The following is a 22,018-nucleotide window of genomic DNA, read 5'->3' as shown; positions in this document are numbered from 1 at the left end:
TTCTGCAGCCATTTGTTGTGGTTATATGGAGAACCCAAAGAACCAGCAATTAATTTTATAACTTTTGTAAAGGTGCTAAAACATAAAAGTTTGCTCCTTTTCTACAGTCCACCCCCCCCAATAAACAACTGAAACCATTTTTGCTGCGTCTTTTAATGTTTCCTACTCCCATGTTAGGAAAAATTCTAGATAAAAACACTTAGTTTAATTTAATCATATGAAAGAATAATACTTGATAAGGTAAAAGTATTAATACTCAAGTCCTCAAGATATTCAGTATGAGAACAAATATTTTTACACGCTTTGGATTAAATTAGTGATCAACAGACACATATATTGTATTTTTCAGTACAGTCACATTAATATTCAAACTATTTTTGAATGTAACAATGTGGCAACAGTGTAATAGAATGTTAGCCTTTCTTTGTCTTTAGATACTGAAACATAAGAACTAGTTGACCCTTTATTGTCTTTATTGTATTCATTTGTTTGTTTCTTTAGCAGTGGTAAAATATAACCCGATTACATTTACTTATTACTGAATTTACAATTTAGTACGGTATAGTAGTATAGTATTGTACTTTTAACTTCACTGCATTTATTCTAAAAGTAAAGGTACTTTTTTTTACATACAAACATATATGTATTTTTTAGTGATAAAACCAGAACAATACAATATTCTATTAAAATAAAACTATTTGAAAAGGAGCCATTCTGCATTATGAGTACTCTTACTTTTAATACTTTGAGTACAGTTTGCTAATAATACTTCTGTACTTTTATCTAAGTAACATTTTGGGACATTTTGGGATGCAATACTCTTACCTGTCATTGAGTATTTGTTACACAATGATATTTCTAGTATTACTAAAGTAGAGGAGCTCAGTACTTCTTTTCTTTTTAAGATATTTCCACATGGGACATTTATTTTGAAAAGCTTGTGTCGTCATCAATAAGCGACACATGTCAGTCCTGCTCGCTAGAAACACGCCGGTCAAATTAAAAGGCTGCTCATCGTAATTAAACCTCTTTAATGTGTTTTTATGACGTCATATTAATAACTGCTTCATGTTTTATTTATATTTTATTTGTATTAGAATAACAGCGCAGTTTAAACAGGGTATTTGTTGTTGCTAAGCTAGTTAGCTTTGCCTCATTTGTTTACATTTCTAGATCCAGCTGGTGGCTTCCAGTCAGGAAACACATCCATTCTTTCCTTTTTCTTCTGCTAGAAACACATTTATGATGGAGAATTAACAACAAATGTAAGTGAAGTAATGTTTTATTAAGTTAATTGTCTTAGATTGTAATCATCTCCTCCTCTTCATCAGTGATTAATGTTGATGTGTTTTGTTTTAAGGTTCTGCAGTCTGACTACTTCACAGAAAACCACACTGTATTAGACACACTTCTGTGATAATAAATGTAATACACATAACCTTTCTAAAGTTAGTGATCTCCTCCCACAGAGACCTGACTGTGTCCAGATTTATTTGAATGATCTGTCATGTTTTCAGGTTTCAGAAAGTCCTCCTGAGAAGTAGATGTTATTTAGTGTGAGGGGTTTGTTCATATAGAGAAAGATCACTGTACAATGGTTCAACCGGGCTGATCAGAAGGCACAAAGAGACGGGTCCCATTGAGCAATAGTTCAATAAGAAATGAAGAAAAATAAACAGTCACTGGTAAAAGAAACTGATAGCTTAGCATCAAAGTGAGTGCAGATTTTAATAGGACATTAATGCAGCCTATTACAAGCTTAAATCTTCCTCAAAAACGCAAGAAAGTGGTCTACTATTATAAGTCTAACCAAAAAAGACAAGTCAATAAAAGAGGATTTGTTTATTTTTATGTTCTGCCCCCAAAAAGAATCTTTCTTAGAGATGTTTTTATTGTGTTTACTTTATTATTTTGGAGGACCTTTAGGTGATAAACACTACTATCCTTTTTCTAATATCAATGCCATCATACCACAACTAAACTTATTTCATTACCAGAGTTTTAGGAACGTTTTCCGAATAACCCCATTTTTTTATAAATTGAACAAAATTAGCTAAATCTTTACAATACTGGGATAAAAAGAACAAACAATCAAAGGTGTGATATTCAAATTAATTAATAAACAATACATGAATCTAACCATACTTTGACGCTGCCAAGTGTACAGTACCTAACTGTTTTTAACAACTTTAAACTTTAAATACTCAGTTCCAAACCTGACACTTTTACATGTTTCTTTAGTCTCACTTCTTAATCTGCACTGTAACTCACATCTTATGTTTGAAGAACTCTGTTATTTCTCTTTATCCCGTATAGTAAGTAACTCACATCGTCTTGTGCTCTTCAGGTATTTTCTAGAATGACGGCAGTCAGACAGGAGGGGCGATGAGGGTCTTTGGGCCGGCGGAGCTGGTCGCCGGCTTCTGTGATTCAGACGAGCAGAATCCTTTCCCCGTGTGGCAGAATGGACACATCAGCCCGTGTTTTAACCAACTCGTCCTCGGAGCCTTGCCTCATGCGGGGATGGCCATTTTCAGTGCCTGCTACCTCGGGATCGCAAGGTGGGAATCAAAAAACACACTTTCACATCATGTATCTGTTGTATCTTCTGTAATAATGCTCCTGCTTCGTAGGCGGGACCTCCTCCAGACGTCTCCCCCCTGCGGGTGGACGCTCAGATGGGTGTCGGCTCTGCTGGCGGTGCTGCTCTTCGCTGCCGATGTCGTCCTGGTGAGCCTCCTCCAGCAGGCGGACCTCTACCTGGACGTCCTGGCCGACAGCTGCGCCATCCTGGGCTGGCTGGTCCACTTGGCTGCCGTCACTGTGCTCCAGAGGACGGCTTTCATAAGAACCAGAGGACCTCCTCTGCTGCTTCTCCTGGTTCTCCTGTCTGTCCCGAACCTGGTCGTCACTCTGATGATTTACTGTGACGATCTGGAATATCTGAACCTCGCAGAACCTCTTCAGTTTGCACGTTTTGTGCTCGCCTCAGCCCGGACGCTCCCCGTTCTGGTTTATCTTCTGGCATTTACGTTTCCCTGCATCAGTGATGCTGGATACTCGTTGTACATCAACGCTGAGGATGGATCCCCTCTCCTCCCAGAGAGCATCCAGCCGGACACAGGAGAGATGGTGGCCGAGGACGGGAGCGGTTGTTTCTCTCGGCTCTTCTACCGGTGGTTGACTCCTCTCCTCAGGCGAGGGCAGCGAGGGGAGCTGGACAGACCAGCCGACGTCTATCACCTCCCAAGGAAACTTCGGACTACGGTTGTGTGCAGATACTTCCACCAGTGCTGGGAGTCCTGCCGACGAGGAGGAGTGGCGGTCGGTAACGGGGGGGATCAGTGGCCCCGGCCCGTCGGCAGGAACCTCATGAGTGGCACCTGGAGCTCACACTACCAGGAGGAGCCACTGGAGCTGGAGGGTGATGTCGGCCTGCTGAGGGTGCTGCACAAGGCGTTTGGGTGTCGTTACTACGCCCTCGGGGTGCTGAAGGTGATGGTGAACATGCTGAGCTTCACGGGTCCGCTGCTCCTCAGCAGTCTGGTGAACTTCATGGAGGACGAGGCAGCGCCGGTGAGCCAGGGTGTCTGGTGCGCCCTGGGGCTCTTCGCCACCACCCTTCTCACTTCCTTCCTCCGAAACATCTTCGTCTTCGAGGTGTCCAAGGTGGCTCTGTCGGCGCGCGCCGCCCTCGTGTCGGCCGTCTACAGCAAAGCCCTGCGGGTCAGCGGCTGCAGCCTGGCCGGCACCACCCTGGGGGAGGTGGTGAACCTGATGAGCACGGACTCGGACCGCGTGGTCAACTTCTTCAACAGTTTCCACGAGCTGTGGAGCTTACCCCTGAGGCTCGCCATCACCCTCTACCTGCTGTACCTGCAGGTGGGCGTGGCTTTTGTCGGTGGGCTGGGCGTGGCTCTGCTGCTGGTGCCCTTCAACAAGTTCCTCGCTTCCCGTATCCTTAGCAACAACCAACACATGCTCAGGCACAAGGACAGCCGCGTCAAGGTGAGAACTTACAACATTGTTTGTTTTCTACAAGTCCATGATGGTGGTATTTTTTTTTAATTTTTTTTTATCTCATTAGGAGGAGTTTCTTAATTTCTGATTACTTAATTACTTTTCAGTTATATTATATTGCATTATCAGGTTGATATAATTGGCAGATTTAGTCATAGATACCATTATTTCACCATATTTGCATAAATGTGACATATGATATCAGAAAGAAATGAAGAGCATTCATTTTTATAGGCCAAATGCCAAATAAATACTGTTATTACATAATAACAAAATCATTTTGAGGCATGCTCTAAAAAAATGCTTATGTTGGCGAATGTCGGCCTTTATATCATTAACAGAATAAAAAAAAAACTCAAATAGTGCTACATTTTTTCAGCCTTTAACATCTAAATTAAAGGGAATCATAATGTTTGTTATGTATTTATGGGGAAAAAGCCCGATGTATTATAATTAGATTTATTTAAACTAACAAAATATTGATGTTAGCCTCATAAAAATCCAGATGTATGAGCCCAAATCCATATATGTTGTTACTTTAAGTAGTTTAATGATTAGGAAATTAAGACTTGATGACTTTAGTAAAATCTGATTTAGCTTTAAGGTTACCAGAAGACTAAGGAGTTAATTAATCAAGTTTTTATTCCTGTATTTATTGTGTATTTATTCCTTATTCGTGAAGAATTTCCAGATTCAGATTTTTCTCTCTGGTTTGTCTCGTTTCTCTCTCAGCTAATGACGGAGATCCTCTTCGGCATTCGGGTCATCAAGTTCTACAACTGGGAGCCTCACTTCACTCAGAAGGTCAACGACTGCCGTAAACAGGAGCTGTCCCACCTGAAGGCCCTCAAGTACCTGGACGCCATGTGTGTTTACACCTGGGCCGCTCTGCCGGTGGTCATCTCCATCCTCACCTTCGTCACCTACGTGCTGCTGGGACACCAGCTGACTGCGGCCAAGGTGGGGAAGCGTTTTATCAAAAAAGAGTTAATGCATTTTATTAGCAGCTTCTTCGATTTAGTTCCTCCCCTGATAAAAAGCAGGAGTGAATTAGTTTTTTAAATAGAAACTATATATTTTTTTTAAGTACCATTTATATAAAGAATTGTCAGTTTTCTCTAGTTTCTTTAACCAAGTTAAGATTGTACCTATTTACATTTTATGACTGTGTAGGTATTATGGGCAGTGACGGGCACTCTGAGAACTACAGAAACTTCATCTTGAACTTCAGTATATGTCATCCAGATGCCTTTAGATTATACCTTATATTTTTGATTTTAGCAAAGGTACATGTCTCTGATCTATGACGTCATATTGGGGCCATTGTAAATACAAACATTTTTTTAAGGAGATGGGGGAAGGGGAGTTATATAACAGGAAAAAATAGAATATTCTCTTGAGATTATAAATCACAATTTGAAATATAAAGAATCTGAAACATTGTGGGGGTTTTCTTTGTCAAGGAATCTTTTCACTTGGATAAACTTCCTCACGCTGTTAAACACTGCGGTATTGTGAGCCGCCGTTAGCAAAATATATAAATTAATTCTATGTTTATATTTATTTATGATCATAAAAGAACACAGAGAGAACATGAAAGAAAACATATTTATGTGTCTTTCGCATCGAGGGTACATCGGAAACAGACATCATCATCAATTTATCTGATTTCCCCCAAGCAAAACGAACAGTCCAACAGTTCTAACATGTCATTATTATGTTCATAAAATAACACAGAAAAAACATGAAAGAAAACGCTTATATGTATCTGTCAATACATTACACTTTTTTGTCTTGCAAATTTATGACTTTATAATCTCCAGAGAGTATTCTTGTTTTTATCTCAGAAATATACAACTTTAATCTCAGATATTCAGAGTTTATTCTCTGAATATTACCCCGTAATATTGGCTCCGTAATTAGTATTTTTTTTATACCCACAATATCCCTAAAAGCTGTCGTACTGATGCTTATAAATTTTATAGGATCAATCATTTCTTATGGTTTTATTTCCCCCCTCTCTGGTTAAATGTCACATATTCTGTCGTGATTTGTTGGAATTAAAACCAAAATCCTGTCAGGCCTCCGTGGCACATGATCAACAATCCCCTCTCATAACGATGGCCAATCAAAAGAACAACCAATTGTTGTTGTAAATTCATAATTCCACAGTTAAAAACTTAAATCTAGTCGCACCAGATTAATTTTCTTAATGCAGGTTTTATCATGTTTGATGACTCGGTGTTAAATCTCCTCCCCTGCAGGTGTTCACCACGCTGGCTCTGGTGGGAATGTTGATCACCCCCCTCAACGCGTTCCCCTGGGTGCTCAACGGCATCCTGGAGGCCAAAGTGTCTCTGGATCGAATCCAACGCTTCTTCAAACTGACCAACCAGGATCTGCAGGCGTACTACGCCCTCGGTACTGAAGTCTGTGTGTGTCTGTTTGTGTGTGTTTGATCACTGACCAGCAACAGGTCACAGTGTAGTATCTATTTGGTCCCATTTGGTCGGTCTCTTACGTTATCAGCTCTTATCATTCAAGACTTTATGGATCACCGCAAGCAGAACTGTTTTATTTGTTGCATGAAGTTAAGTTCCATAAAAACAAAATGTGAGAGTTAGAAACCTCTCCAAGAGCACAAGTGATGTCTGAATCCTGCTCTCCTGTTTAACACAGTAAAAAATGTACTACCATAAAATAACATTTCTTTTTCACAGTTAACACTGGAAATGATGACATCACTTTCAAATAACAAGTTTATACAAAATGTAAACTATACTTTGGGTGTTTCATTAAAAAAATGTTTTTTTACAAAATGAACCAAAATACTGGAAATGAGGAAGATCTTGGGTAGAGACAATATATGAGAATAAATATGAAAAATGTAAATCATTATATCTAAATAAAAAAATGTATTAAATTAAAATCAAATATATTTAGTGAATGCAGATCTGTGGAGGAAACCAGGAAGTGCATCTTTTGATGGACAGGAAAAACAAAACTGAACGCTTTTTAAATGTTATTATAATTCTCTTATCATTAAATATATATGAAATAATGTATATATTTCCATATCTGTGTATATCCAGTGACTCCTGAAGACAGTCAGACATCGATCCTGTTGAGCCAGGGGACATTTTCCTGGCAGGGGCCCGACGGTCTCAACCAGAACAAAGAGGGAGAAACTGACCCTGGAGCTGCTAAAGGGAGTCTGCTGCTGCACGGTCTCACTCTGCACATCACCAAGGTGCATCCATCTTTTACACACCTACCAATAGATGATAATTACAACACTCTCTTTGTGTCTTCATCAAGGGCAGAGGAGTGAATTTAAAAAGTCCAAATTTCCTTCAAAACAAAAGGAAATGTGAATCAAAAATACAAATGTGCTCAAACATCACTAACATAAAACAACCCCAGTACAATGTTGATAAAACTTATTATAAATATTGTATTTTCATTACAAAAATACTTTTAAAGAGAGAGAAATTTAGTAGTGTGTCTTCAACATAACTGTAGTCAAATAAAATGATTTGACACTTTTAATAAAATGTAATTCAGGTGTGAATTAAAGATCCTTATTTTTCCATCTGTAGATGGTTTTTTTTTATATTGAATCTTGCCGTCAGTGTGCAGCAGGTAAGTGCAGTAACCGTATGGTGTTCTGGTTTCAGGGCTCTCTGGTCGTCGTGGTGGGGAAGGTCGGCTGTGGGAAGAGTTCCTTACTGGCTGCTCTCACTGGAGAACTCAACAGGTAAACTCACTAAAGTACCGTACTGAAGTACAAAGTCAAGGTACTTTAACAGATATGAAAAGAATCCATCTTTTTGACTCTTTCATGTCTTATGTTGTTCTCAGAAGAGATTTAAATAACACACTCTCCTCTCCTGTGTGTGTGTGTGTGTGTGCAGGCTGAGTGGAGTGTTGTACATCGCTGACCGAGAGGCCGGCTTCGGTCTGGCGTCTCAGGAGCCGTGGATCCAGCATGCATCTGTGCGGGACAACATCCTGTTCGGCAAAGACTACGACCCGACCTTCTACCAGGAAGTGATCGAGGCCTGCGCCCTCTCAGACGACCTCAACGTACGATCAACGCACCCTTTTATGTCTGCCGTATAGAGTTAGAGAGTAGTGTCATTGCACACATGTCATTTCTGATTATCCAACATGTATAAATACCTCTAAGCTCTTAAAAATCCGTCTTCAGGTTTTGCCGAAGGGTGACAGGACAGAAGTGGGAGAGAACGGAGTGACTCTGAGCGGAGGACAGAAAGCCCGAGTGGCCCTCGCCAGAGCCGTTTACATGGTCGGTCCTCTGCACACACAAACCACCTGACACATGTAAACTAGTGTTAATCTGCAGAAACATTCCTATAAAAGCACTAGATTGTATACCAGTAGGTTGCATTGGTTCTGTTGATATTAAAGTCACTGTGAGGAACTTTTACCTGGTTATGAAACAGTCTTAATTTAATACTCATGCCTCTTTATGGCCGAGATAAATAAACATATCTGGCTTTCCTTTTATTCTATTATTATGAAGAGGTTAGGTTGGTGGGGTGTCTACAAGTGGAACACTTTAAATGTTGTTATTAAATGAGAATGAATTAGCCAAATGTCTTTAATCTCATGTGTAATTTACATTTTAAATAGTTTTGACCCCCAAAAGAAAGATTCATTAAATTATTCAAACTTGAATTTAGTTGATGCCCCGACAGAGTTGCATAACAGGAGAGAATACTGTCGTAACTTGGATGCAGAATTTGTTTTCCAGTCCAGAAAAGGGCCAGTGACCCTGAATCATAATTGAACCACAACGATGTCACTGTGCTCTAAATATTGAGTTAGTCTGTTTTTCTTTGGGGTCGTCTGCAGTCTAATCAGTGTTTAGATTAAAGAGGTTTAAACTGTGATTTGTTCAGCTGGCATTACACTAGTGCTGACTCTAGACTAACCTTCTTTTCTTATTGTGAAGTTTGATGAAAAGCTTCACTAAAGCAACATGTTGCATGTTAATTCCAGCTCTTTAAAGGCTGCATTAATGTTGAACATTCTTATTTAAATGTGCAAATTTGCATACTTTAGGCTTCCAATTTCTTTTACCAATGACTGCTGATTTTGTTAATCTCTAGTCTGGTTAAATCATTTTACGGCGTTTTATTCTCCATGTACAAATTAAAAATAACACATATTTGTAAAGAGGACTGTCTACAAATTAAAAGCATGAAACACCATTCAGACATATAGAGTAGTCCTCTTAGCCGACTGACTGCAAACAAACAAACTTTTATAAAACAATGAAACCAGGAAAATCTGAATAATGTTCTGGTATAATCAGCGGGTGTATCATGTGATGCAACCTTTCTTTCTTTCTTTTTTTTGCAGGACAAAGACATCTACCTCCTCGACGACCCGCTGGCAGCAGTTGACGCCGACGTGGCCGAACACCTCATGAAGAAGTGCGTCATGGAGCTCCTCGGGGGGAAGACCAGAATCCTTTGCACCCACCGCGTGGAGTTTGTGCACAAAGCAGACGTGGTCGTCCTGATGGACAATGGGACCATCATCAAAACAGGTCGGAACAAACATCTAAAATACTGAAATCAGGGCAATTTATTGCTCATCATTAATTATTGAGGACTTCACTCACAGAGAGACAATTTCTACATCATTAAATGTCCTTTATGCCATAATATTTAAAGTAAAACACTGACTATGGAGAAGAACCTCATACCACCACACTTTAAAAACATCTGAACTGTCCCTTTAAGTGTGCTTCCCAAATGAGTTTATTTGGAATGTGCCTGCTTTGTTGTAGAACCTGTAAAATGCTGACAGGATGTTTACAAGTTTCATAAAGCATCTGTTCCTTTGTTTTTTTTTAAACAGGCACGCCAGCAGAAATCCTTCCTCTGGTCGAGGCGGTGCCGAAAAAACGGAAGAATGACCAAAACATGAAAGAGAAAGGTTTGTTTAATCCTGGAGTTATGATTGCTCGGCTGAAAAGTGTCAATGTGCCAATACAGCTTTCATACTGCTTATTGAGTTCCAACAGTTTTGGTCTAAAAGTAAATAACTCAACAACAGATGGATCCATCGGCACAAAACTTTCACCAAATATTAATGATGCCCAGAGGAGGAATTTAAATGAATGATTCCTGGACATTAGATTTATTTAGCTCATGCTTTTACCTAAAGCGTCGTACAGTAAGGGCATTCAACCATGTAGGTACAATTCTTAGAATCATGGAGGTACATCAACTCTATCAAATATGCTTATCTACTTCATGTGCTTCATTTAAAGACTTTTTTTTCTCCTATGGGGCAGAGGTAGTGTTTCCTGTATCAAATGTTTTCTCTCTTCCAGTGAAATATCTGAAAAGGAACTTGATGGAGTGCCACCAAGTTTTGTACACATCTGTCGATCCAGAGACTGTTTGTTTTAAGCAACACCACAAGGTTTCACATTTGTGGCTTTGATTCAAAATGTCACAACAACTTTTGGATGAATTGCCATAAAATTGGGTTCGGATATTCATGTGATCATTTAAATGTTCATTTACGGGCCTCATGAGGTCAAAATCTTCAAAAAAAGAAATCTAAACTTAAAATTTGAAAACCTTTCACTTGTAACTTTAAAAACTTAAAAATAACAAAACTTTAACTTTAAAAAAACAGCTTAATCTTAAAAACATTACCTTAAAAAAATACATATAAACTTAAAACTTTTTTACAATATTCATTGTACATACATATATACATTTAATTAAATTGAACTTCCATAAGTAAACAAGACCATCAGGGAGAATACTTCTTTATAGTTATTCTTAACGCTTTTCCTTGCTGCTCAGGCAGTTCCTTTCTTGAGACCCAGGCCAGATTTCCGGGCCCCCTAGAGGGAATGGAGGCTCGAGAGAACCAGAACCACAACTGCTCGGGGCAGACTGTCAAACCCTGCTGCAGTAAAAAGAGAGGTTCTCTTTTATAAATGTTAGCATGCTAACGTGCTTAACTAAGATGGTAAACATGACCATTTAGCTTGGTATTTACTTTTTTAATAAACACTTTTTTTTATTTGGAATCTTTAAATATAACAGAAAAATACTGACCTCCTCTTCTTAATTAATATTTTAATTTAGTCTATATATGTTTTTGTCTATGTATCAGTTCTCTTTCATTTAGGCATGTTTTTACAGAAGGCTCAGGAATCCAGTGTACATTCTTCAGTACAGTGTTTTCTTTAAGAATAATCTGATTATTTTCATCCTCCCTCTTGGTATTAACCAGACGGTGTGGAGCAGGAGGAGGAGGAGCCGGGTTCATCCTCTGATCTGTGTGTGGATAAAGACCCCGACCTGTCGGGGGCGGAGCAGAAGCAGGTGGGCGGGCTGGCGTGGAGGGTTTACCGGACCTACTGGGTCGCTGTGGGCGGAGCGCTGACCTCCGCCATCCTGATGTCTCTGCTGCTCATGCAAGGTTTGGATCGACCCGCTCCACTTTTCAGTTTGATCACAGTACAACGATGACGCTTCATTTGAAGTGCTATATATATATATATATATGTATATGTGTGTATGTATGTATGTATGCATATCAATATGTATATTTATATGTATTGTATATATATATATATATATATATATATATATACACACACACACACACACACACACACACACACACACACACACACACAAGTTTACCAAAAACAGAAATATATATAAATACATTTAAAAAAGATATATATTTATTGAAACAGACTGAACACAGTAAACTTAAACAAATCACTGTTTTAGGTGACTGACCGCATTGCTTTTTTTAACAACAAACTCCCGTTATGTGTTTTCTTGTGCTTCAGCCTCTAAGAACGTTTCTGACTGGTGGCTGTCTCACTGGATCTCAGAGCTGAAAAACAACGGTTCCACTGGAACAAATGGTTCCTCTCCAGGTGCCTTCAGCTCACCACACCTGCTACTCTTCTCACCAGGAGGGTTAATGTAAGTTATCCAATCAATAGAAGTTTAAATTCAAAGAGATTTTTCTTTTTCAAACAGGAGAGTCAAGTTGAATTTACCACATTTCTCACTTGAAAAAAATAATTTTTACACAACTGTCCATAAGTCTGGAATCACCTGTTATATTGATGTTATTCTTCTTTCTTTCAAAAACTTTTTTTAAAAGAAATAAAAAGTGTGTTATTTCAGAAACTAAATGTATTGTTTATATTCGTAACAGCTCCAGCACCAAAGGAAGAATTACCTAATTCAACCTTATTTTTAGTCCCCACAGTGTTGCATGACAAGGGAGGATACTGGTGGAACTTGGATGTTGAATTTAAATTTAATTCAATACAACTTTATTAATCCATAAAGGCAATAGCACCTCCCCCTTTACGCCCTTGGCCAGATTTTGTGTTGCAGCCGTTGTGATCCCATAGCCAGATGATCAAATACATTTATTTATTGAGCGCATTTAAAAGCACCCCATGGTGACCAAGTTTTTAAAAAACTGTTCTTGTTAATTAGTGGCCCTTTGTATGGTCACCTTGTGTTAATTATGTTTTCTTCTTGTCTGAAATACCGCTCCTGTTAAGTTCTTTGTGAATTATGTCTATGAAAAGTAATTAGCTTTAAAAATGCACAGTAAAAAAATATACAATCTGGTTTAACTCAGAAAAGGCAACAGTAGAAACATGAAGTTATGTGTTTTTGTACTTTAAACTTAAATATCAGGACTATTTTAAAGTCTTTATGAAAACATCTCACTGAAATCTCAGTAACACTCATATCTTCTCCACCAGGTCTCCTCTCTCCTCCCTGCAAACACTCTCCCCCATCAACATGAGCTCCGATGTGAAGTTCTACCTGACGGTGTACGTCTCCATCGCGGCGGCCAACACCGTCTTCACCGCCCTCAGAGCCTTCCTCTTTGCCTACGGAGCCATCTGCGCCGCCACGGCCATCCACAACAGACTCCTGGACCGGGTCCTTAAGGTGCGTCATCTGAGCTTTGAGCAACTGTTGGGTTCTCCGGAGCAGATTGAGTGTTTTGTTGTGTTTGGCAGCAGGAGATGAAGTTTAGAGGACCAGGCTGTCTGACTGGAAGGATGCCAGTATGAAACTCAAACTGCTTGACTGACACACAGGTTTAAAGAAGTAGTTTAGCATTTTGCAGGAGACAGCTAGCTTAGCATAGAGACTGGAAACAGGGGGAAACTGCTAGCCTGGCTCTCTCTTAAAGGTAAAATCCACCTACCAGCATCTATAAAGATCATGAATCAACACCTAATGTCTGGTTTTGTTTAATCTGTACAAACGACAAAGTGTGAAAGCTGTGGTTTTATAACCTTATTGATTAATTAGCTTTAATTCTTGTTTTTGTTTTATTATTCTTTTTTTTTTAGTATACTTTTAGAAGCCTGAGTAATGACATTTTTCTGGTGAAATATAAAAATAAATAAGTATTTATTTTTGTGAAGCAGAAATTAAATTCATTTTGTCACACAATATTTTATTTTAAATATTTTTATTTATATAAAAAAAAGCATCGTTATTTACTGATCAGCCCATGACCTCATTTTTTTTTTTTTTTTTGCTCACTATTCTCATAAAGTGAAAAGTTGTTATAAATAAAAAGTAAAAAAAAAAGAAAAAAGGTTCCTAGTACTGAGGGGAACTGCTGAGTCATATCTGTTGATTCAGCACAATGAGGGTTACCTTTTTAAATCAAAAAATATTGATAAGAGCAGCTTTAAGATGGACTTTTAGAAATACTTATCTTATTTAAATTTATTTTGATTCATCTTTACTTCCTGTTTACATCCTCATCTTCAGGCCACAGTGTCCTTCTTCGACACGACCCCGATGGGCCGCATCCTCAACCGTTTTTCCTCGGACCTGTACACCGTGGACGACAGCCTGCCGTTCATCCTCAACATCCTGCTGGCCAACCTGTTCAGCCTGCTGGGCATGCTGGTGGTGATCAGCTACGGCCTCCCCTGGGTCCTGGTGCTGCTGCTGCCCCTGGCCCTGGTCTACCACCACACGCAGCGCTTCTACCGACACACCTCCCGGGAGCTGAAGCGCCTCTGCAGCATCACGCTGTCGCCCGTCTACTCGCACTTCTCCGAGACGCTGACCGGTCTGGGAACCATCCGGGCCAGCGGCAGCTCTGCCAGGTGAGAGACGGGACAAAATACCTTTAAAAAACTTTAATAAAAATATTTGATAATGATGGATCTGCTGATATTCAACATAAGACCCTTTTAAATCTGGTTATCAAAGAATTTTGAGTATAATATTTAATTAATTTAATATTTATTTATATTCAATATAAATATTTACTGAGCAGAACAATAAACTAATTGCATTCTGGTGGACAGACTAATAACATCTTAATAACCTCTGAAAAAAATATATCTGTGATAAGTGGCCAATTAATAGATTTATCGAGGTTTATACCTAAATTTGTGTTTTTGGACACAGATTGTCAACAACTTTTATAATCTGGGAAAAATGGCATTAATCTTTAAGACCAATTCATGGACAGTTTTAATTGTTTAAAATATGATTTTCATTTATTATTCAAAAAATGAAGTGAGAAAACATGGTGAGATTAAAGAAAAACAACCTTTTCCAGGGTCTTATTCCAACTTCATATTCTGTCCCTGCATGAGTTGTTAGCTGTTTGCTATTTTTAGTACTCGTATATCCAAATTCCTTTCTTTGCTCTTCCTGTAAAAGCTGAAAATAAGTTTGATATTACAAACACAGAACTTTTATACAATCAAACGTGATTCTGATCGACTGGCCAACTGTTTCCATCATCCAAATCACACTTGTCAGCTGATATCTAAGCAAAACTGTTCAAAAACTAACGCTCACTATTACACTTTCTCCAGTTTCTGAGAAAGGTTTATGTGACTGAAAGCTCAGATAACAAATTGGCAAATCATCTTGCAAAAAAACCTTTTTGGTCTTCCCAAAAGTTGCTGTGATTTTGTTCTCTTATTTTGGAATCTCTCCTCTGCTTCCTGGTCCAACAATCCAAATTCCTAATCTGCGTTTAGCTCTAGAGACTCCATATTTTAGAGACACCAAATCCCTGAAAGATTTGTTCTAATCCCTCCCAAAATTTCACCGCCTCACACACTCTTTCTGTTGTTGCAGGTTTGAGGAGGAGATCGCCCGGCGTCTGGAGCAGAACCAACGCTGCCTGTTCCTTAGCAACGCCGCCATGCAGTGGCTGGACATCCGCCTGCAGCTGATTGGCGTCGCCGTGGTGACCGGCCTCGGGGTGCTCGCCGTCGTCCAGCACCAGTACAATTCTGTGGATCCGGGTGAGTCCACCGTCGCTGAGTTTTTGGTGGCTGTGTTCCAGTATTTGTGAGACGGGCAAGGTTCCATTATATATATGTGTGTGTGTGTGTGTGTGTGTGTGTGTGTGTGTGTGTGTGTGTGTGTGTGTGTGTGTGTGTGTGTGTGTGTGTGTGTGTGTGTGTGTGTGTGTGTGTGTGTGTGATGCTGGTTTCAGGTCTGGTGGGTCTGGCCCTGTCCTACGCGCTGTCCATCACAATCCAGCTCTGCGGCCTCATATTCAGCTTCACCCAGACTGAGATGCAGCTGGTGAGCGTGGAGAGGACGGAGGAGTACTCCACCGGGCTTCCTACGGAGCCGCAGAACCAGAACACACAGGTGAGACCGCCACAAACCCAACCTGATAGCCAGCAGTTAAAGAGGGGGTTTAATGGAGCATGGGGATTGTTTAGAGCAGAGGTTCCCAACATGGGGTCCTGGCACCCGTCAAGAAGTTCACCAGGATCTGTCCGCTCTGAGGTTGCCAAAATTAGACATGCACATCTTTAACTGAAATCATAATAACACACATACTTGATAATTTAGCTCCCGGCGGCGTGGCCCGATCAGGGCTGCCTGGAGCTCCGCGGTGTGGTTCTGTGCTACCGGGACGGCCTCCCTAACGCCCTGGACGGAGTCAGCCTGGTGGTGCGACCCGGGGAGAAGGTGGGCATCGTGGGACGCACGGGCTCCGGGAAGTCCACCCTGTTCCTGGCCCTGTTCCGTATGGTGGAGCTGAACCAGGGTCAGATTCTCCTGGACGGGCTGGACATCAGCACCGTGGGCCTGGCTCAGCTCAGGTATGTGGTGGAGTGATACGAACTCTGATTGTTTGAATCTTTGTGAGATTTTCCTGGTCGACTAACCCAGTTTTCTGTCTAATTTGGTAAAGCAAGTGCTTTATTGGGATTTTAAATCTATCAAAACTAGAAGTCACTCAGAGAGAGCATACTCCCACTAATGATGCACAATCCTCTAAATCTGAATAATAGAAAATGTATAAAATACTGAATCTGCTTTTAGATCCAGAGATGCATCAAAATACACACTGTGATAGGCAATATTGGGAAGTATGACAGATGTTTTTGTCATTTAAGAGCAGTTGTTGATGAGAAAATAGTCAAAAAACCTTTAAAATGCACAAATTATCTAGCAATGATAACAAATCCTAAGAAATGTGGTCACAGGTGATGTGACAAACTGCTTAAGCTTCACAACAGAAACAAAAGAGGGGCTGATAAAAACATGTAATAAATCAATTAGGTGACTCTGATCTTAAGTTCAGTTTTACAATTTATTAGATTACATTTACATACATTAAAAGTTTTTTAGAGAGAACTCAACCCAGATATCGTTTGTTTTCAGTTTCACATGTATTTTGAATGCATAAATCGCTTCAAATATCATTCTGACTGTCTTTGTTATTCTAAAAGGGCACTTTGTCTCACATCCAATAAAAACACAGAATCCAAACCTGAATATAAAACATAATAAATACATAAAACATGAAATTATGTTAAGACAAATGCTTAAATCTCCCACTTAAGCTCTCACAAAACAACTTACATCATTGACATACTATAAATGTTTAACCTTTGGTGCTCAATCCAGAGGACACATAATCCTTGTTTTTCATTCATTATCTATAGTGAAATTCAGACTTTGATGATGCTGTACTGTGTAGTAACAGCAGTCATAACAAGTCAATTAGACACTTTCTGTGTGTGTTGTGTTGGCGCCCTCTGCAGGTCCAGGTTGGCCATTATTCCTCAGGACCCGTTCCTGTTCAGCGGGACCATCAGGGAGAACCTGGACCCGCGTGGGCGACACTCAGACCAGCAGCTGCTGGACGTCGTGGACCAGTGCCACCTCAGCTCTGTGGTCAACAGGAAGGGTGAGAGACGGGGGGGGGCGACAAGGGAGTAATTAATGAAGCGAGGCGATGACATTATGAATTAAGGACGAGCACAGCGATGCTTATTTAAGATCAGGCGTGTCTGTTTTGAGGTTATCCACCTGACTCACTGTCCTTTAATTCACAAAGTGTGCTCCACCCTTCGTCACCACCATCATTCCTGTCCGGTGGCCTCATCAAAAGCCTCCATCGGCCTCTCTGACAGTGAGTCAGAACATCTGAAATAAAGGGTGTACCCAGTGTCACAGGACACTATAACTATGTTACATAAGGTCAGGTTATATGTACAATCCACTTATTGTCTTTGTCTTCTTCTTTTTATTTCATCCTCCTCTTCCTCGCTCGTGTTTTTCCAATTAATCCTGGAAAGCAAAGAGGAGGACGGAGAAGAAATATTTACTTTTGGAGGCAGGAAAAATGGCCACTTTACTCTTTGTCTTTATTAAATCTTTAGACATAAAAACACGACCTGGTGCAGCTTCCCCTGCAGCTGATTTTGTGATGTTGATTCAATACCTGTTGTGTATATATATGTGTGTGTGTGTGTGTGTGTGTGTGTGTGTGTGTGTGTGTGTGTGTGTGTGTGTGTGTGTGTGTGTGTGTGTGTGTGTGTGTGTGTGTGTGTGTGTGTGTGTGTCAGGAGGTCTGGATGCTGAGGTTGGGGAGAGAGGAAAGTCCTTCTCCGTGGGACAGAGACAGCTGCTGTGTTTGGCCAGAGCTCTGCTGACCGAGGCCAAGGTGAGACCTCAGCTGTGTGCTTATGAGACAGTTCCTCCGGCACAGAGCAGCTTCTTACATTGTGAACATGCAGATGCGTATTTTTTTTTCCTATGTATTTATATTTTAAAAGGACAGTTCTGATGGTTTGAAGTGTGGTCAGAGTATTAACTACAGTAGATAGAGTTTGCAGAAACAGACAGGAATACCAGTACGGGAGTAAAGTACTGCTGTGGATGTATTTTAGACACCTAAAAGAATCAATATCAGTTTAATTGTGTGCTAAATTTATAATATTTTCACAGCTTTATCTTTCTGTCAGACAGTGTTTTTGAGTGTTCTTTGTTCTCTTCAAAGCCACCAGACTCCGTTGACCAAAACAGTAATTTAAACTTGTTAGTTTGTGTTAACATGGGTGAATTTGTTGAATCCCAACTAACCTATTAAAGCACCAAAGTCACACAATAACACCAGCAAACTAACAGATTATAAAGGTAAAATTACCATTTTTGTAAACGGAGTCTGGTGACTTTGAAGAGAGCTGCTTCGGTTTCCGGTCAGAGATCTGTCTGACATCGAGGTGTAGTGATGAAACTATTCTAAATGTAGCGTTCACTTAAAATGATATAGATTCTTTTAGGCGTCTAAAATACGTCCACAGCAGTACATTGATTTACTCCTGTCTGTTTCTGCAAACTCTGTCTACTGTAGTAATACTCTGACTATGGAGAAGTACTCCATACAAACTCATTTCAGCAGGTTTATTTAAAAACAAAAAAAAACATTATTGCACAAGTTAAGGCTGGCATGTTTTAGGATTTCACAATTTCATTATGTATCTGTTTACAGTGCAACCAAACAAACGTGTATTGCTTGTGTTGTTTTGGGAAAGGTTTGCCATCACAACATGAGCGACCAGATTATAATTAATTTCACGGCCGCACCCTTCTGTTTTTATTCTGCTCTTTTTTTTCTGCTCTACCTGACACAACTTTCCTGTTTCACAGCGGTTAGACTGCAACAATCACTGCACATTAAGAAAGGCATCAGCTAACCCTCTTTTATTACCTCTGATTGACAGTTATCCTCCAGTTGCTCTAATAATTAACACCCAAAACACACAAAAAACATGTGTCTATCAACACTGCCCTTGTAAGTACATGTTTGTCTTTAAATGTCAGTGTCTCTGTTGACTTCCAACTGCTGCTCTTTCTTCTGTTCAGCAGCGAATGAGCCAATAAACCTTTAGCAGCCGAGGTGCACACAGTGAAAACAGCACACAATGCTATTCATACAGTAAACCCACAATAAATGCAGATTATTTGCGTATTGTATTATTGATTTTTTAATGACTACGCCTCTCACACAAAGTCAATTTAACAAAGGAATGTTTTCCTTCGTATAAGTGTTTTGTCTGCCTTCCTCTTACCTCTTAATTCCTACACTTCTGTAACCTCTGCTCCTAATGAAATCACATATTTGAACCATATCACAATGTTTTTCCTCTCATGTAGGTCCTTTGTATCGATGAAGCTACAGCCAGTGTGGATCAGAAGACGGACAAACTGCTGCAGCAGACCATCAGAGAGAAGTTTCAGAACCAGACCGTCCTCACTATTGCACACAGGTGATGTTTTTTCTGATGCATAATGACATTTTTCAATCCTTTCTATTTTTCTTACCTTCAACCATGGACTGATTTTACAGATTTACCTTCTTGCTCTAGTGTTTCTCTGTCAGATTTTTTCCCCCCAAAGCCTTCATTAAAACTCTCTTGTCTCCATCCAGGATCAACACCGTCATGGACTGCGACCGTGTGATGGTGATGCATGCTGGGAAGGTGGTGGAGTTTGACACCCCGACCGCTCTCTGCCAAACGGACCACTCCATCTTCCAAAGGCTGGTCGGTGGTGGGGGAGAGTGAGACGACTAAAAAGACTCTGGAAGGAGTGAAAAAAACCCATTTATTTTTATAGTTTGATCCTGGAAAGGTTCGCTTAGAGCTTGCTGATTTTTTTTTCAGCACTTAAAAAAAACCCCTCTTCTACTGTTGGGGCAGATAAAAGGGGAATGCCTTGCTCAAGGGTTCTGTTTGACCTGGGAGGTGACGATATGGGTTTGGGGATATTTTTCTACTTTTTTGCTGACATTTAGTTTCTTTTAATTGATGTTTTTAATGCTCAAACAGCATTAAACTACAAGAAAGACTGTGGATATTTGAAGTCAACACTACCGTCCATCTCGCTCCAGCTGCCTTTCTCTTCATACATCCTTTACATGTCCTTTTCTCTCTCCTTTTCTCTCTCCTTTGCACGAACCCTGCCTCTTGCTGATTGGCTGGAATACTGCTTTTGTGGCTCTTCAAAGACTTTGTTTGTTCTCCATTCACAGACTCAAGGGCTGTGTATGAACACTGTATTTTTCAGTGCAAGTGACTGTATTGGATTAGAATCGCTGACTTCACCCTCTAAATGAAGTTCTCCTGGTTTTAGAGGAAAAACTTTACTTTCCTTTCATTACTTCTTCCCCCTCTGCTTGATCTCATTTTTTGGGGGAAACTATGAAGTAAACTAACTATGAAGTAATAACAACATGTACTATCAATTAAGCTTTTGTCCTGCTTAGATTTGTTTTAATTTATTACTACAAGCAGTTAAAGGACAGCAGGCCTTAAATATCTCTATACTCAACTAATCCATCGTCATCTGGCCATTATTTATTGTTTTTGATGATTCGGTGGTTTGTGTTGAGCTGTTTCAGGGTTTTATTTTCTTAAATTGTATCTTCTCTTCACTTAGTATGCACAAAGAAATACATCTCTGACTCAAAGCTCTTGGCAGCAGTGGATTTAGTAGAATAATGATGATTATAAAAGCAGTAATGGTTTCCATTTTTCCACCGTTATTCTTCTTACTGCTCTTATTATATGAATAATTTATGTCACATGGATTGCATGTGTTGTTACTCTGTTATGTTGTTCATTTTGTAAACATGACATATATTGCATTACTGTTCATCCTTCTCTGTTTCTCTCCCTAAGGTTCCTTCTTTTTTTTAATCTCCCTGTTAAAGTTTTTTTATGTTTCCAGTTGAATCTTTTAACCAACTTCAGTCCTGATCCTAACTTACCAAATATTCAGATTTTTTTTTTTTTTACCTTTAGATGTCAGTTTGTTTACATAACGCCATTGTTGTTCTTTATGAGAAAAAAACACAAGCATGTAATTATTTTCTGTATACTAAATACAGCTAGCTTCATTTTCACAGTCTGGGACATGTCAATGGTCAGTAACAACATTGGTTTTGATGCATTGCATCAGATACTCAAACACAACATAATACAGCAGCAATGCCCCGAGAAAAAACAACAGGAAAATAGAATATATATTTGTCCACAAGGGCAAACATCATAAAATGGCTCAATCTGGTAGAAAGCAGTAAAACCCAGACTTTGAAGCCATGGCTCTACATTAAAGCCTGATATACTAGTATGCATGATTCATGCTGTAATGGCTGTGGGATCAAAACATTTGGTTTAATGGGTTTCAATTACATTTTTGTCCTTTGGCTACACTGTTTATTATAGAATTATTTCAGGAGCTGAAGGTGATCCTCCAAAATTCGAAAACAATTTGTATATGTAGAAGAAATGTCAGAGTTCACTTAAGGATTAGTAGCCTGTTTTTGTTTCAGTCAGGGATGAAGAAATATCAGTCCCATAAAAACGTACAACTTTAATTTGAATGAGTGATCTCAAACTTGTTTCTTTAAAGGGGAATTCATAATGGATCCCATTGCAATCATATGTACAGATATATAGTCAGATTAGTTTGAGATTTTCTATGTAAAATGAGGTTGAAATGAAAATCTGTTTTTGAGATAGTGATATAATGTACACCTAATCATCATAATCATATTCGGAATTCGATGTTTATCACACAGACAATGCTTAGCGGAATGTACTTCTACTACTAAAGCCTTAAATGCATCAATTAAAGCAATCGATTGC

The 22,018-nt window shown here is 39.5% G+C and overlaps 1 protein-coding gene across 1 annotated transcript; it reads left to right on the top strand.

Annotated features, from left to right (window-relative positions):
* The first annotated feature begins 972 nt into the window (after positions 1-972).
* On the top strand, positions 973-21,067 carry abcc10 (ATP-binding cassette, sub-family C (CFTR/MRP), member 10). Its single transcript, XM_054603695.1, has 23 exons — positions 973-1,016; positions 1,174-1,265; positions 2,348-2,561; positions 2,634-4,008; positions 4,753-4,980; positions 6,285-6,441; positions 7,113-7,270; positions 7,698-7,777; positions 7,935-8,106; positions 8,231-8,329; positions 9,409-9,598; positions 9,913-9,990; positions 11,311-11,499; positions 11,882-12,020; positions 12,824-13,016; positions 13,857-14,200; positions 15,192-15,361; positions 15,556-15,716; positions 15,924-16,177; positions 17,126-17,271; positions 17,933-18,030; positions 19,524-19,636; positions 19,798-21,067. The coding sequence occupies exons 3-23, from the start codon at positions 2,386-2,388 to the stop codon at positions 19,931-19,933; spliced, it is 4,656 nt and encodes a 1,551-aa protein (XP_054459670.1). The 5' UTR covers positions 973-1,016; positions 1,174-1,265; positions 2,348-2,385; the 3' UTR covers positions 19,934-21,067.
* Positions 21,068-22,018: the final 951 nt, after the last annotated feature.

The sequence above is a fragment of the Anoplopoma fimbria genome, chromosome 9 (genome assembly GCF_027596085.1).
Source record: "Anoplopoma fimbria isolate UVic2021 breed Golden Eagle Sablefish chromosome 9, Afim_UVic_2022, whole genome shotgun sequence".
Taxonomy (NCBI): domain Eukaryota; kingdom Metazoa; phylum Chordata; class Actinopteri; order Perciformes; family Anoplopomatidae; genus Anoplopoma; species Anoplopoma fimbria.
Note: the sequence above shows the minus strand (reverse complement) of the source record. Positions and strands in the feature narration are given on the sequence as shown.

Excerpts from the sequence above, each read along its gene's own strand:
- abcc10 (XM_054603695.1), top strand. The coding sequence starts at position 2,386 with ATGAGGGTCTTTGGGCCGGCGGAGCTGGTCGCCGGCTTCTGTGATTCA. Across the intron at positions 8,330-9,408 it reads TCGCCAGAGCCGTTTACATG|GACAAAGACATCTACCTCCT; the intron begins GTCGGTCCTCTG and ends TTTTTTTTGCAG. Across the intron at positions 16,178-17,125 it reads GTGGGCCTGGCTCAGCTCAG|GTCCAGGTTGGCCATTATTC; the intron begins GTATGTGGTGGA and ends CGCCCTCTGCAG.